The sequence below is a fragment of the Zootoca vivipara genome, chromosome 11 (genome assembly GCF_965207765.1).
Source record: "Zootoca vivipara chromosome 11, rZooViv2.hap1.1, whole genome shotgun sequence".
Lineage (NCBI taxonomy): Eukaryota > Metazoa > Chordata > Lepidosauria > Squamata > Lacertidae > Zootoca > Zootoca vivipara.
This window is the reverse complement of record NC_142594.1, coordinates 29,928,246-29,955,785: the sequence shown is the minus strand read 5'-3', so window position 1 is coordinate 29,955,785 and position 27,540 is coordinate 29,928,246. Positions and strand designations below refer to the sequence as shown.

General features: G+C 42.9%; 1 protein-coding gene across 21 annotated transcripts in view; it reads right to left on the bottom strand.

The window, feature by feature from the left end:
* Positions 1–27,084, bottom strand: part of ICA1 (islet cell autoantigen 1) — a 61,917-nt gene extending 34,833 nt beyond the window's left edge. For 4 of the 21 annotated variants that reach the window (XM_035129082.3, XM_035129091.3, XM_035129092.3 and 1 more), the window contains exons 1-6: positions 26,737–27,067; positions 15,363–15,401; positions 14,875–15,046; positions 12,558–12,630; positions 10,757–10,880; positions 7,819–8,017 (exon numbers count right to left, since the gene is read on the bottom strand). In XM_035129082.3, the coding sequence (XP_034984973.3) occupies positions 7,819–8,017; positions 10,757–10,880; positions 12,558–12,630; positions 14,875–15,046; positions 15,363–15,379 (585 nt within the window). In that variant the 5' untranslated portion in view covers positions 15,380–15,401; positions 26,737–27,067. The other 17 variants (XM_088653562.1, XM_088653566.1, XM_088653571.1 and 14 more) reach the window with 13 other exon arrangements.
* Positions 27,085–27,540: the final 456 nt, after the last annotated feature.

The window sequence follows — 27,540 nt, the reverse complement described above, 5'->3', positions numbered from 1 at the left end:
TTAATTCTTATCTACGGTATATAGAAAAAATTCTCATTGTGTTCCTTCAAATCCCCTAATTTTATTATTTAGCTATGTAAGTTAAAACAGAGGATCAGGAGATTATAATACACCCCCTTGTGGTATTTAGAATGTCTTTCAGTTATGAGGAACAGGAAACATAATGCAACCTTCTTAGAACTGTTATAGAGAATTTGGAATTGATACATTTTCTTACAGCAAGAAAAGCGTAGACATGTTTATGTTTTGTGAAAAGTGCAATATTTTTGTTATGTATGAGAATTTGAAGGTACAGGACTCTGTACAACCATGTGCATTATTACGGTAAGTGCAAATTAAGAATTTTATGAAATGCAGCATTTGATATATATTTTCTAGGCTTTGAGAACATGAATGATATTGTTATGCAATGTTCCCTCTCCCCACCCTTAAGGAAATATATAAAAAAAACTATGATCAGAAGTAGTTATTTAAAATTATGTAAGCTTATTTATGTATACTGTATGTATTATGACATACTGTATGTGTATGATTAGTGATGTATTGCACTTATTATTGTGGGCGTCTAACTGAACCCATGCTCCCACAACTCCCAATATCCAGGACAGGGATGGGAAACTTTAGGTCCAGCAATACCTGGAAGGTAACAACTACCATCATCCCTGACCACCAGCCATGATGCTGATGGCTGGGGTTGTTAGCGGTTGGATTCCAACATCTAGAGGGTCAGAGGTTTCCCACTCGTGATTTAGGAGATGCCATCATGCATATCACCAGAATCACCTGCAGGGCCCATTTGGCTACATTCCAGTTTTATGCAGCCCAAGTACCTGAACAGCACAATGTGTTCACTTCTCAAATTATGAATATTTATTGCTCTGCCAAACAGATAGGACAGTCTGCGCCCTTGCAGCCCTGGATCATCCCAGCATCAGACAGAGGGGCAGCACCGTCTCTCCGATGCTTGGGAGCCATGCTGTACAGTCTGCCTGGCTGCCCCTCACGCCGCCCTGCAAGCCAGCATCACTTTGTGAGACTCTCAAAAATGGCGTTGAGCTCGCAGGACGTCTGAGCTGTTGCGCCCTTCTCAGGTGTCCTCCAAGCTCCAGCTGGAGGGCAGCTGAGAAGGAGGTAACAGGCAAGCGCCAGCCCCATGCTCCTTTTGTGAGGAGCACAGGGCTTTCCGGACGTCTGAGCTGCTGCCACCTCCTCAGGCTCCCTCCTGCTGGAGGGTGTCTGACAAGGATGCAATGGCTCATGACGGGCAGGAAGGCGCCCACCCTGAAACCACACCTGGGGGGATGGCACCCCCAGCACCCCTCATGCTATGCCTCTGACATTGAAGCAAAGTCAAGAAGAAGAGTGAGCAATTATTGCTTCCTAGAGCTAGCAAGCAGCTTACATTTATAAATTTTCACACTAATGTAATCAGATATTACATCAATAGTTTAATATGAAGTCAAGAGTCAGATAGCAAAAAAAGAAACTTCTAAAATATAATTTCATGATTAAAGTTGAGAAAGCAATCTAAGGGCATTCTGTAAATCTACAGTATACCTCTCTTGGATCGAGCTCCAATATTTATATTGTTCACACTGACTATAGTACAACAGCAAGTATAGCCGTAATAGTAATGATGATGATAAACCTTTAACATAACACATTTTTCATTATTGTTATAGTGAAGATCTGAAACACAGTGACTGTTTAATATCAACAGAAAATCTTTACAGGTTGTGAACAACCCCAAAGCAGATATTTTCCTTTTGAGATGTAACAGTGAGCTGGTTTGAATTCATCTTAAGAAGCTGAGATATGGCCAAGCATTGTGCCAATGTATGCAACCCCTTCACAAGCCTGTGCCAGGAAGTCTTTAACTATCAATGGTTTCACATTTCTTCAAAAAACACTACAACAGCAACCAGTACACAATAACCAGTCATTAAAAAAATAATCCAGGAAAATACAAGCTACGGAACAATACGGGATATTAAGCCATGGTTTGAAGTTAGTTTAATACCATGGGCTAATTCCAGGTTCTTGGTTTGGACAAAATGGGAAACTATGTTTAATAAGGAGCTGTCCAATTTGATTGATTGCACCTCAGAGGAGTGAAGGGCTTGTGCACACTAGCAAAGGGGTCCTTTATATCTCCATGTATTAAGCCAAAATATGATTATCCAAACATTCCCAGTGACTCATTCAGGTCTCTGTTTGGGGGGGAACATTGATACAGAAACTGTATTATTAACTGTAATACATACACTGAGTTCTGCTGGATTCTGAATGTGTCCAAGAGTTTTAAAAAGAGCCCATTACCCTAGTTTCACTTGCATCACAGAGCAATTTGGAATAACTGGAAGAGTTGTGTATCTACAATATCACTTTTATTTTAATTTCATTCATTAATTTAAAAGCACTTCTCCTAGATCATCATTTCAGGTTTTTTTATTTCTTAAGACTAAAATGGAGCAGATGGGGAAGGAAATCACTCAAGGGCATTCAGTCTACAGTTACTACAACATTCTACAAGCAATACATCTTAAGATGATGTAATATGTTCCCAGAAGCTTGCTTCTATTTTTAAAGAGCAGTTTTCATTATGGATTTGAAGGGCATCTCTATCACACATTATTACACTGCTTTTAACCTATGAACAGCAATGATGTAGTTCTCCCAGCCATTTAATACATACTAAGTGACTGCAGGTAGACAGTTATTGATCATAAAGTAACTACAATGCTTTAACTAGTGGCCCTGCTATGGCAATTAAAATTCATGAAGTACATATGTTTGCACTAAAAATATTCTAAGACCATGCCTCTAAAGTGAAATTTCCTTTCCATTCCTACTTCTCTCCCTCCGAGTAATCAGTGAGTGAAAGATCACAAGCTGGCCAGACACAATCCAGTTAAAGAAGAAATTCATGGTCTCCTCTTCCGAAGCAACTCTCTGGAATGGAAGGAGTTTGACAAATGACTGACCGAGGATGAGTTTGCACTAGAGGTGCTCAGTGGTATCAGACAAGCCCTTGGCTGAAGTGGGGTGCTTTGGGGGGATTCTGGGCTTGTTCAAGTGAAACAGGTTCTGTACAAGGCACCCTGCAAAGTACCCCTCCCCAAGGACCTTGTGGTGACCTAGAGCCAAAAATGAAGCTACAGACAAATGATTGCTTAAAAAACCCCACACCTTTATCATCTTTCATATAAGAAAAATACCTGTGTGTGAGAGTGAGAAAGGTGTGATAGAAAGAGCAAATGCCAGGGTGGAGAGAGGGAAAGCTCTCTCCCTCTGGATCAATTTGTCTGCAATTTGACAGTTTCTAATCTAGGAGCACCTTTCTCAAGTCTGACATTTTCAGACTATTTCTCCAAGAAACCCTAAGGGACATTAAGTGGTATCGTTTTGACCACCCCGAAATTGAAAAGGTTGCCCTTGCTGGAAAACCCCTGCAGCTATCAAACTGGCAGGATTCACCTCCTCTGAAGGGGGCAGCTATTGCTTCAATTTTTGTCCAATTATACAAAGAAATAAAGAAAAGTTATAGATGGCTCCTTAAAAAACCCACCTCAAACCTTAAAAGGAGTCCAGCACAAATAACTCTGGAACTTTTTCTTCAGTAGCACCTTAAAGACCAACTAAAAAAAACAGCTAAAGTCCTGCTTTTGCCCTGTAAACATGACTGATGGCAGCTCTGTTGGACTGCGAAATTTCCATTTGCCAGCTTTTTTCAAATGACAGGTAACTCACCGGTATGTACTGATGAAGGTCCAAGGAATAGAAACAGTAAAAATAAAGGCCAATAGAGTAAAGCATCCCCCACCCCCAGCTTGAATGAAGAAAAAGAGAAAAGACAATATGCTTCAAGAAATGCAGCTCCTTTCCCAGTAAGTGTTCAATGTAGCGCAGAGAGCATGAAAACTGTCATACTGAAAGACACCATCCAGTAATGCTTAGATTTTAGTTGGTGGAATGCTACTGAGTACCTATATAGATTCTCTTTTTACCTCCAACATATACAGGTTAGCTGTAAAGTTCAGATAGGCAGATCTTTTCCATTATTCCATGTAATTTATGGAAACAACAACAACAACAACAACAACAACAACAACAACAACAAAAACCAACCCACACGAAGAAGGCAAAGAGGTGCCTAAAATGTATGAAATTATATGTTGCAATTGGGGGCAGGAAGAAAAAGAGGCGAAATGAATGGCTGGCATTTCTCTTGGCTTGGCATAATTGAGGCACAAAACAAAAAAGGCCACGTGAAGCAAAATACCCTGCATTTTGAAACTGCTCATCATTCAAAGCAAGTCTTGAATGCAATTCTGTAAAAGCTTTAATAAAGCCTAAACATTAGGTGCACATTCCTGATAAGTCCTTAATGGGATGCCAGGTCCCATATCCTGTTTCAGATAAAACACCTTAATCACAAGGATATATAATCACAATATGTTTATACGTTTATATAAACATCTAAAGTAGACCTAAGCATGCAATGTGGCAACCGAGCATTCTTGATATCAGTAACAATGCCAAAAGGTATTTGGGGCTATTTAATTGGAGTGGTGGAGAACCCAACAAAGCAGCTGGACCACTTGAACACAGGGATATTGTTTCCCCGACATTCAGTAGTTGGAATGCCAGTATGTGCACAGCAAGGATAAAATCATCACATAAGTCACTCCTGAGGAACTATGAAAAAGACTACTGCTCCCTTGCCAACTTCGTATGGAACATACTCAAGTGTTTTGCAGTAGGTACCTTAACTAACATATGTGTGATGTACTTAGGAAATTTACTCACCTTTCCCCAGTGCTTTTTTTCTTAAAAAAATGTTTAGGGGTGCTCTTATTTTTCTACTCATATTGAAATACTGCCCCTCAATGAGGCCAAACTTAGATTCACGAAATGTTTAGGGGTATGCGTACCCCTGCATTCCCCCAGAAAAAAGTGCTGCCTTTCCCCCAACACACCAAAAATGCATAAAAATCCCATCTACTCAGTTCTACCTTCACTTTTCTAAAAATAAACATTATCCACCAATGAGGTCTTGTCCACACTTCCACTTGTCCTGCCGGTTTCCCCCCGGGAAAAACCCGCTCCTTACCTCTGATTTGGGATAAATGTTAATTGTTTTTTCTGTGGATTGATGTTTGCTCCAATTCAGTGCTAAACAGTAGTTTTTTTTCCTGGGGAAAGCAGTGGGGCAAATGGAAAACCACTCAGACCCATGTCTAGAAAGCATAGAAACCCTCTTGGAGCTGTGGGTCAAGCAAAGTGTGGACGAGCCCCAAGTCAGATATTCTTAAGCTCAATGACATTATTGGGCATAAACTTTCATATTTGCAATGACGTATATATTGCACATGGGAAAAGACAATAAATGCCAAGTAACTTTATTCTGACCATGTTTCCTACTGCAACAAATGACTTGACTCGAAAACTGAAATTGTCCCAAATATTCCAGTATTAAAAATGTTCTAATAATGTAGTAACACACAACTTCTATTCACCCAATCATAATAAAAAATTGCCACGCCACCTGCATTGTCAACTGCATTCATCATGATTAGGAAAAGAATTTACAGCTTTTTCTTTTCCTAGTACATCTACAACCTCTTGAACAAAAACATACAGTGTAGTCCCCCTTGTTATGATACAAATCTTCAAATAACTTGAAAGATCTAGTAAAATACTGCCACACAATGGCACAAATCAGAGTTGCACACTATAAGACAAAAGCAGCTCCACTGTCCCTTCAGAACAGCAGAAACCTAAACACGGTAGTTCTGTATTAATTCTCATCAAGGCAACGTAAGACATTTGCTTATCAAATTTTCAACTGTGAAGCCATGCAGATATCCACTGCTGTTACAGGATGCGCTATGTAAAACCTGGTGTCCAGATGAGGAAGTTAGCTTCTTCAAAGTTACAGGGTGTTTAGCTTGATGTTTTGTATTATAAACAATTCTAAAAGGCAAGTTCGATAAGAGTGGGAAAAGGTTCAGAAAAGGGCAACCCAAATGACCAAGGGGATAGAGTGACTCCCCTATGAAGAAAGGTTGCAGTGGTTGAGACTTCTGAGTTTAAAGAAAAGGAGAGCAAGAGGCAATATGATAGAAGTTTATAAAATTATGCATGGCACCGAGAGAGTTGACCGAGAAACATTTTTCTCCCTCTCTTAGAACAACTCCATATCAACAAGGTTAGGGATTTGCAGGCCTTCAAATGCAGGCCTGAATTCTTGACAAACCAATAGTCTCCGAAATGGCAGGGCATGTAACACATACCATAGATCTGCTGCTCAGATTTGCCCCAATCAACCAACCATCTTGCAAAAAATTTCAGCAGAATCTGGCTACACAAAATGTCCTCTGCCCATGTCCAGAGACCACTTAGCCAGTTTTAAAAATATATATAGCTACAGATGCCTTCACTGGATTGCGAGCTGAGAAGCAACTTGTAGCTCAGGAGGACTGGACCCACTGGGGACTCAGCTACACAGCTGCAAATAAAACATTTTGAATGTGTTGTAAAGTGCAATATGCAATTGTGACCTTAGATGGCGACTGTGAGCTATGGCAAATTCAATGCACTTTTCGAAACAATTTTTAACAAAAGCATTTTCAAAACATTTTTAACATGTGTGTAGATTCCACCTGGGTATAGAGGCAGAATCAACAAAGAAAGCTAGCAATCAATAGTCTTCATGGAAAAGCACAGGCTGCATGCATCTTCTATAGATTGCAATATATTATATGTTTACCTGAGAGTTGTGGGGATAACACGAGGAAATTGTGCAGGCATGTGTGGGAATGACTGAGATCTGGTGCTGGCAAGCCACACCGATCTGCGAGAGTGTGGGCATTAGCACGGCAAGCCGGCTAATGTCAGAATGGGAAACACGTGAAGAAGGACAGGTCAGAGGCTCAGGTCAGCAGGGCAACAGGTCACAACAGAGCTAGAAGGATCAAGGAGGATCTGGATGGAACTGGATGAATCAGGACAAACCAGATGGGTCAAGCCAAGGAGGGCAACACAATGGGAACTAGGAGGGGGTGTTTACAGAGTGACATGTGCTTGGAGCATGGACAGAGGGCATGGCAAAACAACACGTGGGCTATGGAGGATGTCTTAGGGAGTGACCGGGTGTGACGTTACAGGAAACATCACCTTGTATGGGACTGCACTGCTGTAATTGGCTAGAAGTTACACTGTCGTTGTAATGATTAACTGTCATCCTGAGCTTTCAATAAAAGGAAGCCCTCGAGCTCTGCTCTTGGTCGCCTTCCCATTGAGTTCAACCTGCCTCGAGTCGTGCCGTCTTTGCCCCAGACAACAGAGAGTAAGTGCAATTGAATTCCTCTCAGGTATAGTATTGCCCAGACATTTACCTAAAACATTTATATCTGTCTTTCCTCAAAACCCTAAAGAGATCCCTACTATGGTAATATCTGATCTATTTTGTGTAATATATTATGTATGTTTACATATAATCAACTGTAATACAGTTACTTATAGAGCATTCTGTATCTACTCTGAAGTAAGTCCCATTAAATTCAATGGCACTTACACACATGTGAATAGGATTACACTCTTAGGAAAACATTTCTAGTAATTGCATCTTTCAAAGATGGAAAATATATTCACTACCAGATGAAGTGTATCCTGCCACATGGGAAAGATCAATTTATGATTAATTTTACCCTCAGTGCTAGATGTTGAACTATATTTCTCTTACTGGGATAAAATCCATGCTCCATTACCATTTCTCAAGCATTGCTCTCTAGCAAATGGTGGGAAATTTCATACCTTCCTAAACTTCTCCATCTGTTTGTAAAGATCAGGATCCAGCTCTTGAGACACATCTTTCATCCACAATAAAGCTCCTCGGTATTCAGTTCGGCACTGCTCCATTCGATTGACCGTCAACCACGTATCGGAAATAGCTCTGTACCTAAATGTCTCCACTTCTTGGTACAGCCTGCACAAAGGAGTACGCAATGCCAACCTGTGACCAAAGAAGCAAAAACAAAAATGGCAAGTGTAGGGACTCCTGCAAGCAAACCAAAAGAGACTTTTTAGGCTTTGTTTTGATTAGCAAACCAGAGAGACCAAGGGTTGCTAGAAAGGAAATGCCAATGGAAGGAATGCCAACAAGCAAACTAGAATGGAACCCCCACCCCTCTGCCACAAGGTTCAGTTCAGATGTTAAAATTTAGGACAATTTTTTTCACAAGTACACAGCACACAATTTCTTGATGCAAGAACTGATTTAGCCAATCCATTTTTTCCTGACTGCTTCTGGTGTATTAAAAAAAGATTTAAGAAAGCCTGCTGTTCTCACTAATAGTTCATTAATTTCCACATTCTCAAAGACTGAAGCTTTCCTTCAGAATCCTTAAAATGGCCCTTTCAGAGAAGCTTATAACCTGTTGAAATGTAACCAATTAATTAACAAGGCAATCCTAAGCCCATCTACTCAGAAGTAAGTCCCACTGGATACAATGGGCCTTACTTCCAGGTAAGTGAATGTTGCATTGCAGCCTAAACAGAATATTTAATATACCAGTGAGCAGCCCTAGTTAATTTGCACAGTATGCTGGTTCTGTGGTGAAGCAGCTAATATTTAATATGCAGACACAAGTTAAAAGTTATTGGCCATGTGGATAACCGGCTAAGCATTCAAAGTATGGAACCAGTCTGGGTGAAAGATGAAAGTTCCCTCTTGCATTTTCTAGAATATGGTTCCTATTCCATCCTGAGATCACGAGAAACCTTCCCTCAAAATCACACACCTTGACAATTCTCAGAATACAGCACACAATACCCTTTTCTGCTATCACTTATCTGGAGATACAATAGCCTACTCACACATAGGTTCACTGATTAAACTGGAGCAAAGCTAGTTTAATCAACAAAGAATTCCAGTTTGGTGCATGCATGGGTGACCTAGCCATCAAACTCCTGAATATCTCAAGCTACTCATAATGGTATACGGTATCTCTCTAAGCATTAGGAAACTCAAAGGACTCTTCCTTGATTGGGCGGTCCATTCTGATGTTCCTGGTTCACATATCATTTATACTAAATTATACAAGATAGCACTGGTATTGGAGCGAACTTTTTGTACTCTTTCCTAGGCTATCAACTTCTGGCAATGCGACACTGTTCCCCATCCAAACAGCTTGCATCTCTTGTGAGACACATGGCTCACAATATTGCTCTGGTGGGTCCACGCCAGTCCAGGATTTCCTTGCCTCTGAAGGTATCCTGACCTGGCCAATGATCTTGTGTGCAATCTGGAGTTGGGGGAACAACAGTAGCTAGTGAGATTGTAAGGAACAAAGCCTTGTCTTGCCCCCATGCACAGAGTCAAAGCACACTATCAAGAAGATATGACAAACTCTTAAGGTGTTTCCAGTTGATAGGTTTCTGGAACAAGGATTGCTTCCCCCTGGCTTGTGTCCAGCAAGGCTGAATACCACAAACCAAAGAACAATAGCTCTTCCATCCTCCTGACAATGAAGTTGTGATATTTTTGACATTGGAAGGTGCAATAATGTCCTGGTGCACCCTGTCTCTAGGATACAGGTGAACTCTCTGATGAAAAGAAAACACCATCTTCTAGTTAGTGAACCAGAGGGTGGACATGCACATTTGATGCCAAGGAGTGTGGGTGTATGATCATACTGGAGCTAAAATCAAAAGCAGAAAGTGTGTATATAGTTAGCTCCTGGGTCAAGACCAGGCATCCCCAAACTTCGGCCCTCCAGATGTTTTGAACTACAATTCCCATCTTCCCCGACCACTGGTCCTGTTCGTTAGGGATCATGGGAGTTGTAGGCCAAAACATCTGGAGGGCCGCAGTTTGGGGATGCCTGGTCAAGACCTTGAAGAGGGACTGTCCTGTAGAGGCAAGTGGGGGGAGGAAGTGAGTGTGGCTACCTGCCTGCTGTACTTAAATAAGCTGTTGGTCTTTGAGTTTACCTGAAGTGCCTGGAGTCTTTTTTCTGAGAAAGGCAGCCCTCTTAACGACAACACATTTGGCAAAGACTCCTGGCTTTAACAAACCAGAGGTCAAGATGTGTGGCCCTCTTTGTCAGAAGGCTGAGCTGGAAACTGAGAGGGATCCTCTGTGCAGAAGGGGATGCACATTTCATTAGCTCTGTCTTCAAATCAGAGAAGGATTTAATCTTTTAATTTCCTGCCTATTCTCCTGGGTCTGAATGAGAAGCTCAGGGAGGACAGGCAGGGAACAGGTAAAAAGTCTGGGGAGAATTCAGAGAGGAGGCAGAAAAAAAATCCTGCGTAAGGACCTGGGAGACTGAGGTTCAAAACTCCATTTAGCTATGAGGCTCCCACTGGGTGATATTAGGCTGAGAGAGAGTTACTGGCCAAACTCACAAGGTTGTCATGAAAATAAAACATGAGGTGGGGAAGAGAAAGAGAATTGTAGATGCTGCCTTGAACTAACTGGAACAAGGACAGGATAGAAATGTAATATAAAAGTGACATTGAGGAAAAAAGAAATCCCCCCCCAAAGAAAAACAGATAAAAGATATAGCCAGAGAGCTTTCTTGACCTCAAGCTACCAGCAGTCCTTTCCTGCTTTTTGTTGGGACTGCTGGGATGCTGGAGACAGAAAAAGCTTGAAACCTCACGTGGGCTTCTTGTGCAGGCCTGCTTCAGAAGGCAGGGCAAGGATGGTAAGCTATTTCAGACATGAAGTCTCCCCAGTCAAACATACCTTTGTTGAGAGGAAAAGCAGAGGGCCTTTCCTGTAGCTTGCATCATCTTGCCCGCTCTGGTTTTATCCTGAGAACCTTGGGATCGGAGAAATTTCCCCAATTCATTTTCTTCTTGAGACAGAACTGAGATTAAAAAAAGAGAGAAAGTGGTGATGCACCACAAAGTTTAAAGAAGGGAAATGTTGCATTGCCCCCATTATTCAGGTCACAGAATAACCCTCCAACATCACCCTGCAATTTCTAATTAACCTTCATGAATCCCCCGCACTTACGGAACAGACGATCGGGTTCACTTCAGCACATCCCTTCATGGGCTCAGTGTAATGTAACAAGAACTGCAAAATGACCTCTACGCTGAAAAGGCAACAGGAGAACGTGCTATTTTTTGCTTGAATAGAGCTATAAGCTTGGTGGGATCAGATGAAGTAGACTGCTGTGACCTGACTACAATACCTAGAATTTCCCTTGATTGTTTTACACTCTCTTTCAACTCCTTGAGCCTGATGCTCAAGTGACAGAAGTTCAAAGGGGCTTGTCAAATGGATGCTGACTGAAACAACTTGGGCACCACACACCCTTCAGTTTTATTCCCTCTGTATATTTGCATTTTTCATTTAGAAAATTTGGTTTCACAGTTTGCATTTAAATTAAGAAAATGTTTTAAAATATTGATAATTTTTTTTAAATCAAACTAAGGCAAAGGAAAGCATGTCCTACAGTTCCATACACAATAGCAAATGTGAGGACCAAATTAAAAGTTCTCAAGTTATGCAATCTCTCAATGGATGATTTTTACTTTTCTTTTCTATTTCCTTACATATATATCCTGCCTTTCTTCCATCATGTAACTCAAGGAGTTACTCAAGAAGTTCAAGTGGTTCCCAGGTAGTCACTTATCCACTCACTGATAACCACCACCACCACCACCACCGGACTGGCTTATTTTCAGCATGGGAGTGGCCTCCTATGCCTTCAGACCATACTCTGGAACCAATGTTTTGCTTGAACAGCTAACACTGAAAAGCAGGTGCAGGAGGGTGCTGCTTCAAGCAGAGGGACAGAGGATACCCCAAACTGCTATATTTAAGTTGCTTTTGTTCTCTGCAGGACAAAATATACAGCCCTCCCCCTTTCTACCATAAAAAGCAGCTTGGAGGGGGGTGCATGCTTTGACAAGACAAACATATATATAAGCACATGCTAGGGAGACATTTCTCATGTTTTCTGTGTAACACAAAGATTGGATCAGTTTATCAAACTTGGGGCTGTCCCTACTATCAGAAAGAGTGGTGTAGCTGCGTTAGACAGCAGTTGGGGTGAGGAGCAGCAGTGCTGGACCCTAGTCATCTGTCCTAAGGCACACACTGTTGCTGGCCATTTTCCTTTGTCAGCAGACAGAGCTGAGTGTGTCATGTGGTCTGCTCTGACCTAATACCAGTAAGCTAGACCACACCCCTTAGGTGTGGTAGAAGATGCTGTCTTGTCATCAATGTTGAAGTAAGATTTAACTGCAAGCATGATTTGCATATGGAATGGGGAGAGGCATCTTGTCTTTGGCCTCAGACAGCAAAATCGCTTGGACTGGATTTGATCAAGTTCTATGTAATACCATATTTTTCTTAGCCATAATATTTGTTTCCGCCAAATGTACAAAGCTATCTTTAAAGCCTAGACTGATAAATAATTTTAGTATCAAGTTGAACTCTGATTAATGCTGCAGAATACCTCACCATTATCTTCATTTTACCACTGTTTAAGTTAGGCTGAAAAAGTGAAGCCAACTACAGCTAAAATACTTACAACAAATCCTTTTTTGATAAAGTTCAATTGCTTTAAGTAAATCCATACATGTCCTCTGAATTGAATGGAACAGCTGAAATGAAACATAAAATGAAAACTATTGTTGAGACAGGAGACACAGAAAAAAACCACTTTCCTTAATACTATATTTCCCCTCAAAACAGTATGTTGCTTCTGAAACCTTATCAGCTTTCCTTGCCTATGAATTCATAGTGTTTTCCTCTTCACGTGTGCAGCAATTTTCTAATACAATTCCTATATAAAAGCATGTGAGATGGTCTGAGCAAATCAGTTTGTCTCACGGGCATTTATGCTCTATGGTATGTTCTCCGCCAGTGAAATGCAACCATGTTTACAGTATAGCAGGAAGGCCATTCTGTGCAAGGAATGTGACAGCACAGATTTAAAGAGGTATAATTAAGGTCACAGGCAGAAAGTAAATATGTAAAATGTAATTTGCAAGCTGGAACCAGTCCAAGAAGTAAACGCTCAAACTATCCAATATTTCTAGAGATGAGGTTTATATTATTTTAGTTTTAGAATTTCTCAGGAATTAAATAGTTACAAAAAAAGAGAGTCCAAATCAGACATCAACATTTCCTTATTTAAAGAGAGACCAGAGAGGGGTTAACAGGTTCTCTATTATCTATGCTAATTCTATGATAACACTGCTTTGCTTGCTTTAATTCTACTGTTAGGTAATGAATATCCTTTAAAATCAGACTCATAGAACTGTAGAGTTGAAAGGTACCCCAAGGGTCATCTAGTCCAACCCCCTGTAATACATGAATATTGACTCAATTATACATGACAGATGGCCATCCAACCCCTGCATGGAAGGAGAGTCCACCACCTCTCGTGGGAGTCTGTTCCACTGTCAAACAGCTCTTACTGTCAGGAAGTTCTTCCTGATGTTTAATTGGTTCTTGTAACTTGAACCCATTGCTTTGGACTCTAGCCTCTGGAGCAGCAGAAAACAGTTTGCTCCATCTTACAGCTTCCTCAATCTAATCTCGGCCGTACAGATGTTTTTGGCCTACAACTCCCATGATCCCTAGCTAGCAGGACCAGTGGTCAGGGATGATGGGAATTGTAGTCTCAAAACATCTGGAGGGCCGAGGTTGAGGAAGCCTGCTTTAGATATTTGAATATGGCTATCTATCTCTTCTCGGTCTCTTCTTTACAAGGCTAAACATATCCAATTGCCTCAACCTTGCTAATAAAATGGAAAAAACACATCAGAAATTGCACACCAAAAAAAGGAAAGGAAATGGCTGAAAACAGACTTCTGTGGCATAACACTGATTTATTCGCTACATTTGTATCCCATTCTTCCAAGAGGTTGGGGACACTTTTTTATCTTTATGACTAAATCAGGTACATTAGCCAGGGGACAGTGATTTCAATTGGTAGGTACATGATTCTTGATTTCTCCCAATGTAGTTTCTCCTGCAGTAGTGCAGCTAGGATATCCAGGCTAAAGTTCAGGGACTTGCAGCTCAGGGCCCCCTCAAATTACCACCCAAAGAAAAGGAAATGGTGGAAGCAGAGGCAAACATCAGGCCCGGCACCAGCATCTAAGCTGGCATGGGCAATCTGAAGTTCCCACTAGTTGCCACAGTATCCTTTCTTTCTACTGTACTTGGTGGTTGTTGTTTTTTTTCAAAAAAAATCGCCAGTGGGAGACCAGCCAGACAAATAAGGGATTACAGATGCTCATTTTACTATTAAAAGAATATTGTCCTTTTCTACAACAAAATCCGTTTATCATAAGGGAAGCAGAAGCATACTACATTTTATTCCTGTATTCATGATGGTGCTATGCTTTAAGCAAGTCTTAAAATGAGAAATTGCACATGCTCTGTATATTTCTTTCATTTATCGGGGTTGGTAAACTGTGTTGGTTTGGTTGCTTTTTGGGGGTTTTATTTTTTGTGCGGGGAGGTCTGCTCTAACTTATCAGGAAAGAAAAAGCAGTTGGAAAGTATAGAATGGTGCTGGGAGGAGATAAATGTTAACAGTGTGCTTCACAACTGGAGCCCTACGCATGGCCACCTTAAGCACCTCCCAGGCTCCATTAAGTCCAGGGTCAGATTTTACTTAGCTGCACCACTGTTCTCATACCTCATGAAATGCCATATCCAAGGGTCCCTCTAACATTAGGGTGCATCTGAGGGGCAGAGTGGCAAGGGGAGCTGCAACAGGGAAGCTAGGGTTGAAAAGCTGCAGGGCCTTTTGGAACCTGGCCCAATTTTTGCGACTTCCTAACATAGGATTTCCCCCCTTTGTGAGGAAATATCTGGGCTGCCAAGCCTACCTCTAGTTTTGCATCCAGATCTGCATCTGAGGCCACCACATGTTCATCTTCCTTCTTTCCTGTGACTTTGATAAGAGTTTGTTTTGTCTTCCAGTATTTCTGCTGCATTTTATTGACCACAGACTTCTCTTGGCCTTGGGCATACCGATCATAAAATTCCCTTGAATAACTGCTAGGAGGCAAGATGCTAGTTTATTTACGAAATATTTAAGAGACAAGTTGAAATCATGCAAGATATCATATAAGCAGCATTTGATGCAACATCTCTGTCTGTATTTACATTCCTTGTACAGTTCTACACTGACTTGCATTTTCCCGACCTTAGCTCCTACAACCACCCCAGTTTTCCTGGCTTCTTCATACTTAGGAGTATGGATGAACTATTCTGCAGCTATAGCTTGATTTTTTTTGGTCAGTTTTGGGAAAGGCTGTGCCTTAACTTTATTACTGCTACAGATACAGATACAAACACAGAGAAATCTACTTACTATTTGTGGTCATCCATCTTTTGTTATTTTCTTCAAACACTATGAAATAAGGGAAGAAAAGCACAGCAAAATGATTGATGTGATTATGCATCCCAAAGCTTTGTCGTGTTTATACTGTTTACTTTGAAAAATATAATGCATTTCTCAGAGAAGATAAATTCTTGTATCCTCAGTGAATCCCAAGGATTCAGCTAAGTTCATGCACGGATACAGAAGTTCTCCTTAGTAAGTGTTATTGCATAATCATCACGTTTTCTTTTGCATCAGTGGATGAGATCATTTCAGTTATGCTAGCCCTAAACCATGGCACAGACAACATTTAGCTGATAGATACCAATTATGCACTATATAGAGATATATATCACAGAATATATAAGGTATAGACCAATATATAGTGCATAACTGGTATTCAACAGTTTCACTATAATAGACAAACAAGAAAAATAAACTCTTAGGGCCATTTTGCCCCCTTTTGTGCCACTTCCAGGTTCATGGTGATGCACATGTGTGGCATCATACATGCCTTGAATGCATATGAATGGGGAGTTGCCTGTACTGCCCCTGGTACTGATGGATATATACTTCATTTCATGTTGAAAAAGAGGACGGCTGGAACACATCTAACAGCTCACATAAACTTTCAGAATGAAGTTATAAACCCAGTACAGATACAACACTAGATTCTTGCAAATCATTAGGTGCAAATATGGAACCTATCTTGTGAACACATGCCACACCCACCTTTCTATGGAGAAATTTTCTTCCCTCCTTCCTTCCAGTTAACCATGATGCTACATAACAATTACACCAACACAAACTATCATCAACACAAACCAGATTATCTCATAAGCCACCTCAAACCATGGTTACATTTTGGGCTAGGAAAGTACCAGGGATAGTGTTTGTCCATATCATGCTAAACATGGTTGACACAAGGAAATGAAGGGTGAGGGGAAATTGTTCCAGAGAACAGAGAAGTGAGAGCACATTACTGAAACTGGATGTCCATGTGCAAACTGTGGTTTGTAGATGCCAGCATTACATCTCCATACACAAATAGAGCTAGCAAGTATTATTTTTAATATATATTTAAATATCAGTAAGAGACAAGGAGACAAGTAAGACCCAGGTGGCACTGTGGGTTAAACCACTGAGCCTAGGGCTTGCTGATCAGAAGGTCAGCGGTTCGAATCCCTGTGACGGGGTGAGCTCCCGTTGCTCAGTCCCAGCTCCTGCCAACCTAGCAGTTCGAAAGCACGTCAAAATGCAAGTAGATAAGTAGGAACCGCTACAGCAGGAAGGTAAACGGTGTTTCCGTGTGCTGCTCTGGTTCGCCAGAAGTGGCTTTGTCATGCTGGCCACATGACCTGGAAGCTATACGCCGGCTCCCTCGGCCAATAATGCGAGATGAGTGTGCAACCCCAGAGTCGGTCACGACTGGACCTAATGGTCAGGGGTCCCTTTACCTTTAAGAGACAAGGAAAATACGTTTTCCATTTCTACTTTGGGGCTTTCAAACTGTCAGAAAACATTTACCTTTGGAAACAGCATTTTACATGAAAATAGGTTTTTCCAACTATATAGCAATGATTCACAGGACTGTGTAATAGGCTTAACATCAATTTAAGCCCAGCTATGCTGATGATATGTTTTGTATGGCAGCCAATTACCAATGATACTAGTTTCATACCAATCATGATATTTACATTTGCATGTACTCCCACTGCAGTAATGGAAATACTCTAAAAAGGAATGAATATATGTAAGATTGGCAAGAACTAAGACTTTAACATGCTTTGCTTCCTTCATCCTTGGGCTACCTTCTGTTCAGTTCTTAATCATAAAGGTAGATGTCTTAATCACATATTCTGGACTGTGACTTCTTTATGGATATCCCTCAGCTTCTCACAAAACAAGACTGCAGCTGCTATCTTGAATGAAGGCCAGGGGGGGGGGACTGTTGCTGTCTTAGATTAGAGCTATTTCATTTCTTCAACTCTTGAGTAAAATTAGTGGAGGATAATAAACTCAAAAAGTTGTTGCTAAACAAAGTAACTTCATTTCCTAACTACTTTTGATGCAGGTTTTTTTAAATAGCAATCCACTATGCAGTTAAGGTATCATTTGAAGAGTCCTTAGATTCTAAAATAATAATAATAATAATAATAATAATAATAATAATAATAATAATTTATTATTCATACCCCACCCATCTGGTTGGGTTTCCCCAGCCACTCTGGGCGGCTTCCAACAGAAAAATGAAATACAATCTATTAAACATTAAAAGCCTCCCTAAACAGGGCTGCCTTCAGATGTCTTCTAAAAATCTGATAGCTGTTTTTCTCTTTGACATCTGATGGGAGGGCGTTCCACAGGGCGGGCACCACCACTGAGAAGGCCCTCTGCCTGGTTCCCTGCAACTTGGCTTCTTGCAACGAGGGAACCGCCAGAAGTCCCTCGGTACTGGACCTCAGTGTCCAGGCAGAACGATGGGGGTGGAGACGCTCCTTCAGGTATACTGCACCAAGGCCATTTAGGGCTTTAAAGGTCAGCACCAACACTTTGAACTGTGCTCGGAAATAATAGGAATACTTCTAATGGGAGAGGCAGGATTTGGGTTTTGCAGACACAATTATTTGTTTATACAACCAGACAGGTAACAAATGTGAAAACAAAAAGGCTTTCATTGTGACCTGACTAAGCTGTAGCTTGTCGGTGGCAGTTATTTGTTTTTTTGTGTTTTTAAGTTCCTAAATCTATCACCAATTAAAAAGCAAAAACAAAAACCCTCTTGCAAAGTATTCAAGTTGATGGTTGCAATTTTGCATCGAAACAGTTGCTTGGGAATCTGTAGCTTTTATAATGAATATTCCTTCCAGTTCTACAGCTGTAGTAAAAACCTAGTTAGCAACTAATATCCAGCAAAAAAATCCTCAATAAATTTAGAAACCTCTTTCTGCAATACAAAATTTTCAGTCATAAAATGTGCAAGGTTTTTTGCTCCTCTTACTCAGCTTTTCCATTTCAGGAAGCACAGCCCATGCTTCCAATGCTGTCCATTGCAGCTGCAGCAGTTTCTTGAACCCGCCAGTACTGGGCCCCAACCCAACAGCTGAAGACCTATGCCAGGGGTAGTCAACCTTTTTATACCTAATACCCACTAATACATCTTTCTTGATGGTAAAATTTCCTTACCGCCCACCAGTGCTCGATGGAAGGAGGATTCAGCTTGTGCCGTAGAACCCCCTACCGCCCACCTAGAATCCTAAAACGCCCACTAGTGGATGGTAGGGACCAGGTTGACATCTCCTGACCTAGGCACTAGAGACATTTCCCCTGCTTTTTCCTTTGAAATACCAGAATCACCCCCATATACCATATGCGAAATTCCTTGAGGCTCCTTTCGGTTGCAAAAGTGGTTTACCACACAGCACAATGGCTGTAGAATGTCCAAAAATCCTTGAGGTGCACAGACCTAGCTTCAATGGTTCTTTAATCCTATACTTGAACTACTTATAGCCCAGTTCTAAACTCATTTGACTAGACTGTGATAGGAACCACTGTTCATGCCTTACAATTAAAATATGTTTACCTTGCTCCTAGAAGATTAAATGCGGAAGTCATTCAACCCTTCTACATTGGAGCACATGGGGGAGAATACATTCTTCTGTACAGCCAACATACTCTTGATTAACTATATGTAACCTTTTAGATCACTTAGTATCATTTTGCATTTCTGTTTCACTACCTTGTGTTCAACACCCTTAGCCAACACAGGGTGTGGCTGATACCGTGTTTCCCCCTTTTTAAGACACCGTCTTACAACTTTTTTCCCTTAAAAAAGCACACGGTGGCTTATTTTCAGGGGGTGTCTTTTTTTATTTAAGTGCCGGTACAACTTGGCGCTCTCTCCCGCGTGCATTTTCTGCCTCTTCTATTCTCTCCGTTTCCCCTCCTCCCCCATCCTGAATCAAGGGCTCTCCTTCCTTGGAGGCTTCTAAGCTGAGGCTGGATGGCCACCTGCCTAGGAGACAGACGTGCACACGGGGGGGGGACGGGGGGGACTTCACTCTGTGAGGTGGAGCAGGAGGTATACACGAAGCTGCCCTCCGTCATGTCAGTGTAGGTGGGACGGCGCTGGTCGCAGTTGAAGCACTCGCGATTGGGTGGGAGCACTGGGAGGCTGCTCATCTCCCTCAGCAGCTTTAGGTGCTTCTCCTCCTGCTTCGGCTTGGCGCTTGCTGCCATGGCTTCGAAGGCAGCGGCGGCCGTGTGTGTGCGCGCGTGGAGGTATAGAGGCTGCTCCCCGGGCTCTCTCACGCTGGCCGGAGAATGAGGAGGGAGGCCGGGACCCGTCCCGCTCCGAGACGCTAGTGAGGGAAGCGCGAGGGGGACGAGGCTTGGGCCTGCGGCTCTGGCGCGCGCAACCCCAACTGACGGACTGACGGAAGGAGGGGGGAGGGAAGGAGGAGGAGAGGAGCGGCGTCAGCTCTCGGCGAGGAGGCTGGGGCAGCTGAATGACGAGCCGAAGAGGAACCTGCGCGGCACCTTTTCTCTGTCGGGGGGGGGGAGAGACGCGATCACAAACAGAGAGAGACAGACGCGCACACAGGGGGAGAGAGAGAGAAAGACGCACGGGGGGGGGAGAGAGAAAGACGCACGGGGGGGGAGAGAGAGAGACGCGCGCGCACACACACAGAAAGAGACTGACACCCACACAGAGAGGGAGAGCGGTGCTGCTTCGCGCTTTGTCAGCGCTGCAGCCGCCGCCGCTTCCGAACGCCAACCCGACCTGGCAGGCTTCCTCCTCCTGCCACGGCCGGCATTGCAGGAGCTGGGTCCTGCTGGCTTGTGCCCTCAGTGTTCCGTGCGGCACTGCTGCACGCTTTATCGGCACTGCAGCAGCCGCCGCCGCTTCCGGGCATCGACCCAACCCGGCAGGCTTCCTCCTCCTGTTGCGGCCGGCGTACTGGGTCCCGCTAGCTGGCTGGGGCGCTAGGTGGTCTTGCTCCGCACGTCGCGGAAGTATGGCTTATTTTCGGGGTATGTCTTACATTTCTCAAACGATTAAAAACCTTGCCATGCCTTACTTTTTGACTACGTATTAAAAAAGGGGAAACACGGTAGAAGGTTCAGCTTTTATTTACTGCTGTGTCTTAAACTTATTTCTACCCAGGTCATTCACATAACTACTTCACCTATCCCAGCATATCATTCTCCAATATATGTTCCACCCACCCCATTCTCCCAGGACCTTACTGTCATTCACTCCTATGCTACCCAAGTGGTTCTTTCCCCTGTATAAACACCCACTCTTGTGAAGCTCCACCCATCCCACAAAATATTCCCTCCCCCATTCTTTCTGCTTTCAGGCTCCCAGTGCATCCTCTCCTTCAGCACTTAACTTCAGAAAACATGCAGAGAGTTTCTAGCTGTCCCTAATTTTGCACAAAGGTTAAAGTAAAATTAGATGTCAGGGGTCTTACAAGGGTAAAAGAAGCATTGCTGGATCAGGCACTTTTAGCAGGATGGGTAATAAAGAAAATTGAAGGCTGAGGAAAAGTAACAAATGGGCAAGCCAAGAAGCAAGAGGAACAAAGGAATGAATACAGACAGGCTAGGCGAAGAGTGGGGGGGGGGTGAGTCACAGCCAAAGATCACAGCTTTGCAAATAACCAAATTCTAGCAACTGTTGGGACCAATGGGAAGAAAAATATGAAGGAAACCACAGTGGACAGAAGAAAGAAAAACTAAAGATACCCACCCACCTTTTGCGTTGAGCGCAGCAGGCCTTAAGATTTCATGATTCCTCTGCCTTGGATTCTCCCACTCCTACCCACCACTTTTGGACTGCTCGGTCCAACAGTGACCTTTGCTACTGAGGTGGTCTAGTCAGAAGCCTGCGGTTACAAGGGGTGACCACAAAGAGAAGCTTTGCTATGTTGCTACATTTCCCGGTATTTACTGCAGGTTTAACCAGCCTTAAGCTCTTGCTCCTGCCCTTTACAGTAAACAATGCTATCAATAAATAGGCAATGTTAAGCTGCTACCAAGAATTTCATAAAGCATTACGGGATTTAAGAAATGTTTTGACTGCAGAAAATGAGAGGCAGTCAATTGACTGGCAAGCGTATATGGTAAAAAAAAACACAGGGTGGAAATAGATTTCAATTAATCAAAATTACCTCTCAGTAGTTTGCTTGTTCACACATTCCCATGTCAACCATTTGTGGCCTAGAAGCTTTCCTGCCTAGATTCCCAGTGACAATTCCACTGCAATAGGCAATCCAGGTGTGCAGCTATTTATAAATTTGGCCTGAGAGTTGGCAAGGCAAGTGTGTGTGTGTGTGATGTGCAACATTTCAAGGACCTTAGCTGTTTGCGATGCTTTAAACCATACTCTGAAGGATTTAATCTAGAAAAGTGCTTTCAAGGTTATACCATTGCAAAATACCAGCCACCTGCCTTAACAGCAGAACTAATACTGTATATAATGGCTGGAGGCACAGCAAACCAGTTTTCAAAATAAACACAAAGAACAAGTAGAATGCTACTCTTGACCTGTAAAAACAAAAACCTGGATTTACCTGCCAATTTAAACAGCTGATTAAAATATTCATGTAAGAAAAATACGGAGGGGGGGATTAACATGGTATCCAAGGTACAATTTACACACCAGCCTCTTGGAAACTACTATACAAAGATGTGTGATATTTTGACGCTATATTATAAGCTACCTTGACAAGGAAACAAAAAAGCTAAATATATAAAGCTGAAGCAAACAGTCATTGACCTAGTAGGAATATCTATTGGGGAAAACTCCACACTACACATGAAGGCTGAAATATTGTTGCCTCCCCACCCCCTACCAGAATGAGGGACAGAATCCTGTCTGGTCTGGCAATGTGGTATTCTAAAGGATATATGGGTCTTCTGAGCGATCCAGTGTAATTTAATGTATTAAGTATTATCTAGATTCAGTGGAACTACTTTCAGCCTGATCATGCACCTAGTTTGGCAGAATAATGCAATCATTTGCGGCTTTCTTGCCTTTATACTGATACACACGTATTTTCAACTTCTACTTTTGCATCATTTTTCATTCATGATAAACTACTTGACTGGGATCATATTAAGTATTCTTCAAGTTTTCTTCAAGATAAACAATTATTGGGATCCTGAGCCCGATGAACATTAAAAACTCCCATAAACATACCCATTCATTCAAGTTGCTTTTGTTTGTAAGAATCTTTATGTTTAAGAGCCAAACTTCATATTCAGAAATTTCATGTGGCTATACTCTTGAGAGTCCCATGGACTGCAGGAAGATCAAACCTGTCCATTCTTAAGGAAATCAGCCCTGAGTGCTCACTGGAAGGACAGATCGTGAAGCTGAGGCTCCAATACTTTGGCTACCTCATGAGAAGAGAAGAATCATTGGAAAAGACCCTGATGTTGGGAAAGATTGAGGGCACTAGGAGAAGGGGACGACAGAGGACGAGATGGTTAGACAGTGTTCTCAAAGCTACGAACATGAGTTTGACCAAACTGCGGGAGGCAGTGGAAGACAGGAGTGCCTGGCGTGCTATGGTCCATGGGGTCACGAAGCGTCGGACACGACTAAACGACTAAACAACAACAACATACTCTTCCAAGAATGCTGCAGGTGAGCAACCGCATGCTCAAATGTTTCCTGTCACATGCTTATATGTTTCCCATTGTTCTTATACAGTATATGAAATTGCTTTAACTGTTTTTAATATTTGTGACTTCTTTTATATGATATTATATTGCATATTGCTTCTGGGTGCTTCATTGGGAAGTGATTCATAAATGAAATAAATGAATAAATACTAAGCTGGATGTGGAAATCTTCCACTGATTTGCTAGTTTCTATGTTTAAAATATTTTATTTGGTTAACACTGGAAAGCATTCAGTCATGTTATTTACATCATCTGCTTTTGAAGTTGTTTAGACCAGGGAACATACACCATTTTTGAACTGCATGGAGGAAAGAGACAACATATGTTGTGAACTTCCCTGAGATCTATGGGTATAGGGCAGTATACAAATTTAATAAATAAATATATGTACATTTGACAAATAAAATTAGCATTCTTAGTAGAACAAAATATTCATTAAGCTGCTCTCTCTGGTATACAGCACAATTTATCTACTGAATGATTTACAACTTTCTTTTGGTTTGTTATTCCAACAACTCTCTACAGTACATGACTTTTTCCATTTTCCACTTGTGGAATCATTATGATGAACAATATTTTTTCAGATAGAAAACTGACACTGGTGGCACGCCTAGAACCAGATAGTGGCTGCAGAAGGCTTAAAGAAATGCCTCCTTTGCTCCCTGGTATATTAAAGTGCTGGGATCTATGAAATGGGCTAGGAAAGAACTTGAGCACCAGTGGAGAAAGACCCAAGTAAAAAATGACTGCATATCCCAGGGAGTCCATATCCAGGCCTATGAAGTGGCAGTGATGGGTAGTTTGCTACCTTATGACAACAGAACCTTTCCATCTGGTGCATGAGTTGTCTGGCTGGAAGGCAAACTATCATTTGTTTGTATATTTGTGACCTGCACTTTTGCAACAAATATCAAGGCAGCTTACAACATAAATACAATGAAATCAATAAATAACTATCTGCAAAATGTAATTAGAAACATCAACAAAACACTAATACTCATTGTTACTGTTTAATTTGATTCTTTGTTGATAAAAGTTTCTCAAATACAGTCTGGCATGAATGCCACACTTCCCGTGAGTCTACATCAGAGATGTCAGAAATTCTCACTTGGATGGGTTTGAAAGGGTTTCCCTCAAGTTTGTTGACAGAGTCATTTCCTGAAAGTTTTGCATGGACTTGTCAAACTCAGGTGAAAACCCTGTTCGGCTATGAAGGTCACAGGATGACTTTGGACAAGTCCCCATCTCACAGTGCCCTTGAAGTCTAGGTGGGATATACAATGTGAAGCAATGCATGGAGAACACTGGCAACATATAGATACATACAGTGAAGTATGGCTTAGGGATGGGAGGGTCCTGACAGACTCCAACTACAAAGCTGCTGCTGAAGGGCTCAGAGATTATCTTGCTCTTAAACCCAAAGAGACTTCCTGCTCAGGATGCCTAGAAACTACTGGGGTGGTGGTGTGTTTGGGGGTTTCTGTTGGATTGAGAGTTTATTTTGGAGAAGCATTTTTACTGTTACTGCAACTATTTATGCATTTTTTGGGATTGTCTGATTTTATTGCATATTTAATGATGTTTTCATATAGATATTGTAAGCATGGTTTAACTATGGAAAGACAGCATACAATGATGATGAGGTATAAATAACCCCCCAGGGTGCTTTCCATCCACCTGTTCTTCCTGTTCTCCTGTTAACCTGCCACTATTTCTAGGAAAGGAGTGCAATACAGTTGCCATCATGATCCTAAACATTTCAGATGGTGCAAGCTATAAGCTATAATTCATGATTTCTGTTTTCAGATGATCATCTATTGACTTAATGGGTCAAGATACAAACGAGCCTTTCCCCCATGCATGCAGCCCCACCACTCCTTGCAATCAAACCAGTAAGTCTCCAATTAACCATCATTTCCTGTATCATCCAAACCATGAATCTATGGTTACAAGCCAGGATATTAAAACAACTTCAAACCACAATTAACATACTGGCTTGTTTCACAGCTGATAACCATAGTTTCCTGGTTTGGATAAGATTGGAAACTTCCCCATTCCTACCGGTAGAAGCCAACTCCTAGGGGGCAAGGTCCCTTTGCACCACCAAATAAAATATATGAGGGGGCTGGTTCCCCTCCCCCAAAGTTGATAGGCATTGCCATTCAAATGGTGTGCATGTGCCACATCTTGTGATCAATTATGTGGGGTGCTGCTTACATGCCCCCCAATATGTTATTCAAGTTGGCACCCCTTCCTGATTTGTCTGTTGAATCAGCCGGGAAAGAAGCAAAGGGGCTGCACGCATGTGTGGGCAAAAGGCTCATTCATAATCCAGTTTACGAAGCTGAGACATGACCACCCCAACACAGTTTTTATTACTGGATAATGCAATCTCTAAAACACAGATCAAGACAAAACAATTCAGGGCTTGTGCAGTGCCTAGCAGTCACCCAAAGTACCAGTCCTAGGAGCCAATTCTTAGGGGCTGGGGTCCCTTTGGCCCCCAAAATTTTTTGGAGGAGGCTTAGTGCCCACCCCAAGTTAATGGACATTGCCATTCAAATAGTGATTGATTATGTGGGACTGGGCTTATGTGCCGCCACCCCCCAATATTTCATTCAAGTTGGCCCCTCTGGTACCAGTGCTATAGATTTAATCAGTGCTTTTTTTCCTTAAAAATGTTTAGGGGTACTCTCATTTTCCTACTCATATTGAAATACTACCCCTCAATGAGGCCAAGCTTAGTTTCACAAATGTTTAGGGGTATGCCTACCCCTGCGTACCCCCAGGAAAAAGCACTGGAATAATAATAATAATAATAATAATAATAATAATAATAATAATAATAATAATACCCATTATTATTCCTCATCAGCTTGAATGGTAACACCGTGCTGCTGACCTCATAAAGTGTCAGTAGCAGCTTCCCTGCCCTGCAAACAGCAGGCGCCCAAGTTAACGACTGAAAGCAAATCATGCAGCAAATTACAAAAAAGAAAAAACAAACCGGGGAGGAGGAAGCAAATACACCTGCTGGTTGTCATATCTGCTAAAAGGATGAGAAGGGAGGGCGGGGGATACCGAGCAAGCAAAGGCTAAGGCGAGAAAGGGGGGGGAGAGATGCCATTTTGGAATCGGGGGAATTGTGGTTACCCAGGCGAAGAATTGGGGGGGGTTGAATCCTGACCCCCCCCCCAGATTGCAGCTCCCTTCTCCATCTGCCAGGGTCGCGCCCCTCCTCCCGCTTCACCCCGACCCACCTCCCGCTTCCAGGCATCCCCGACCTATTCGCTTCTTCTCCTCCTCCTCCTTCCTAAGAGACACGCCGCCTGCCGAGGTGGTTGGTGGTCCCTGCCCGGCATGCGCGGCTCCGCCCTGCGGCGGCGTAGTCACCGTCCGCCGCTGCCTCAAGAGGAAGAACCTGCTTTTCCAGCTGGGCCAAAGCGGCGCTCCTTCCGCACCTACCTTGCCCGCGGCTGTGAGGGAAGGGGGCGGAGGGCGGCTGCGCGTGTCGTCCCCGCCCGTCCCCCCTCAACTCCCTCGAAGGGCTCCGCGGCCTCGCGCTCCTCCTCACAGGGGGAGCCTCATGGCGCCCTCTTCCCGGCCGCTGCCTGGCCAGGGACTCCCCTCCCCTTTCCTCCGCCCGAGAATGGTTTGCTTTTGTTTTTACCTCACGTCGCCCTCGGCCGCCGTGGCTTCAGGTGTTCCAGCGCCGCCAGCGTCACAATGTTCCTCCGCCGCCGGGGAAGAGAACGGCCCCGAGCAGGGGAGGAGCTTCGGCCACCGCCGCTGCCGTTGCTACCTCAGCCTGCCCCCCCCCCAGTCCCGTCCCCCCACCGCCGACCGCCCGGTTCCCCTCCTTTGCCTCAGGCGGGCGAAAGACCCGGGCGGCCTGACGGACTTGTTTGTTCTCCCTTCTGGGCCCAGAGGCGCCTGGCGCGGCTGTGGCTTCCTGCGATTGTTCTCCCTTTCTCCCCACCAAAGCACTGCAGCTTGGAAGTGTTCCCGCTGCTCCCTCCCGCCCCTCCCAACAAATAAATAGGGCTCCTGTGGGTGTTTTTTTTGGACATTCAACAGGTGAAGCTCGTCCCACTTCCTGATGGAATTTGTCGCAGACCCTCCAATAAGAGCGTCCTATTCCATGATGATGATAGTCAAAACATAAAAATAAATTAAAAAATTCCTTCCAGTAGCACCTTAGAGACCTCTTCTTCAGTGTGCATGCACACGAAAGCTCATACCTATGACAAACTTACTTGGTCTCTAAGGTGCTACTGGAAGTAATTTTGTTTGTTTGTTTGTTTCGACTATGTTGGACCAACACGGCTACCTATCTGTAACATGATGATATTTATTGCCTCAGCCACTCTATGCAGTTTCCAACATAGAGCGGTACCTTGATTCTCAAACTTAATCCGTTCCGGAAGTCTGTTCCAAAACCAAAGCATTCCAAAACCAAGGTGCGCTTTCCCAT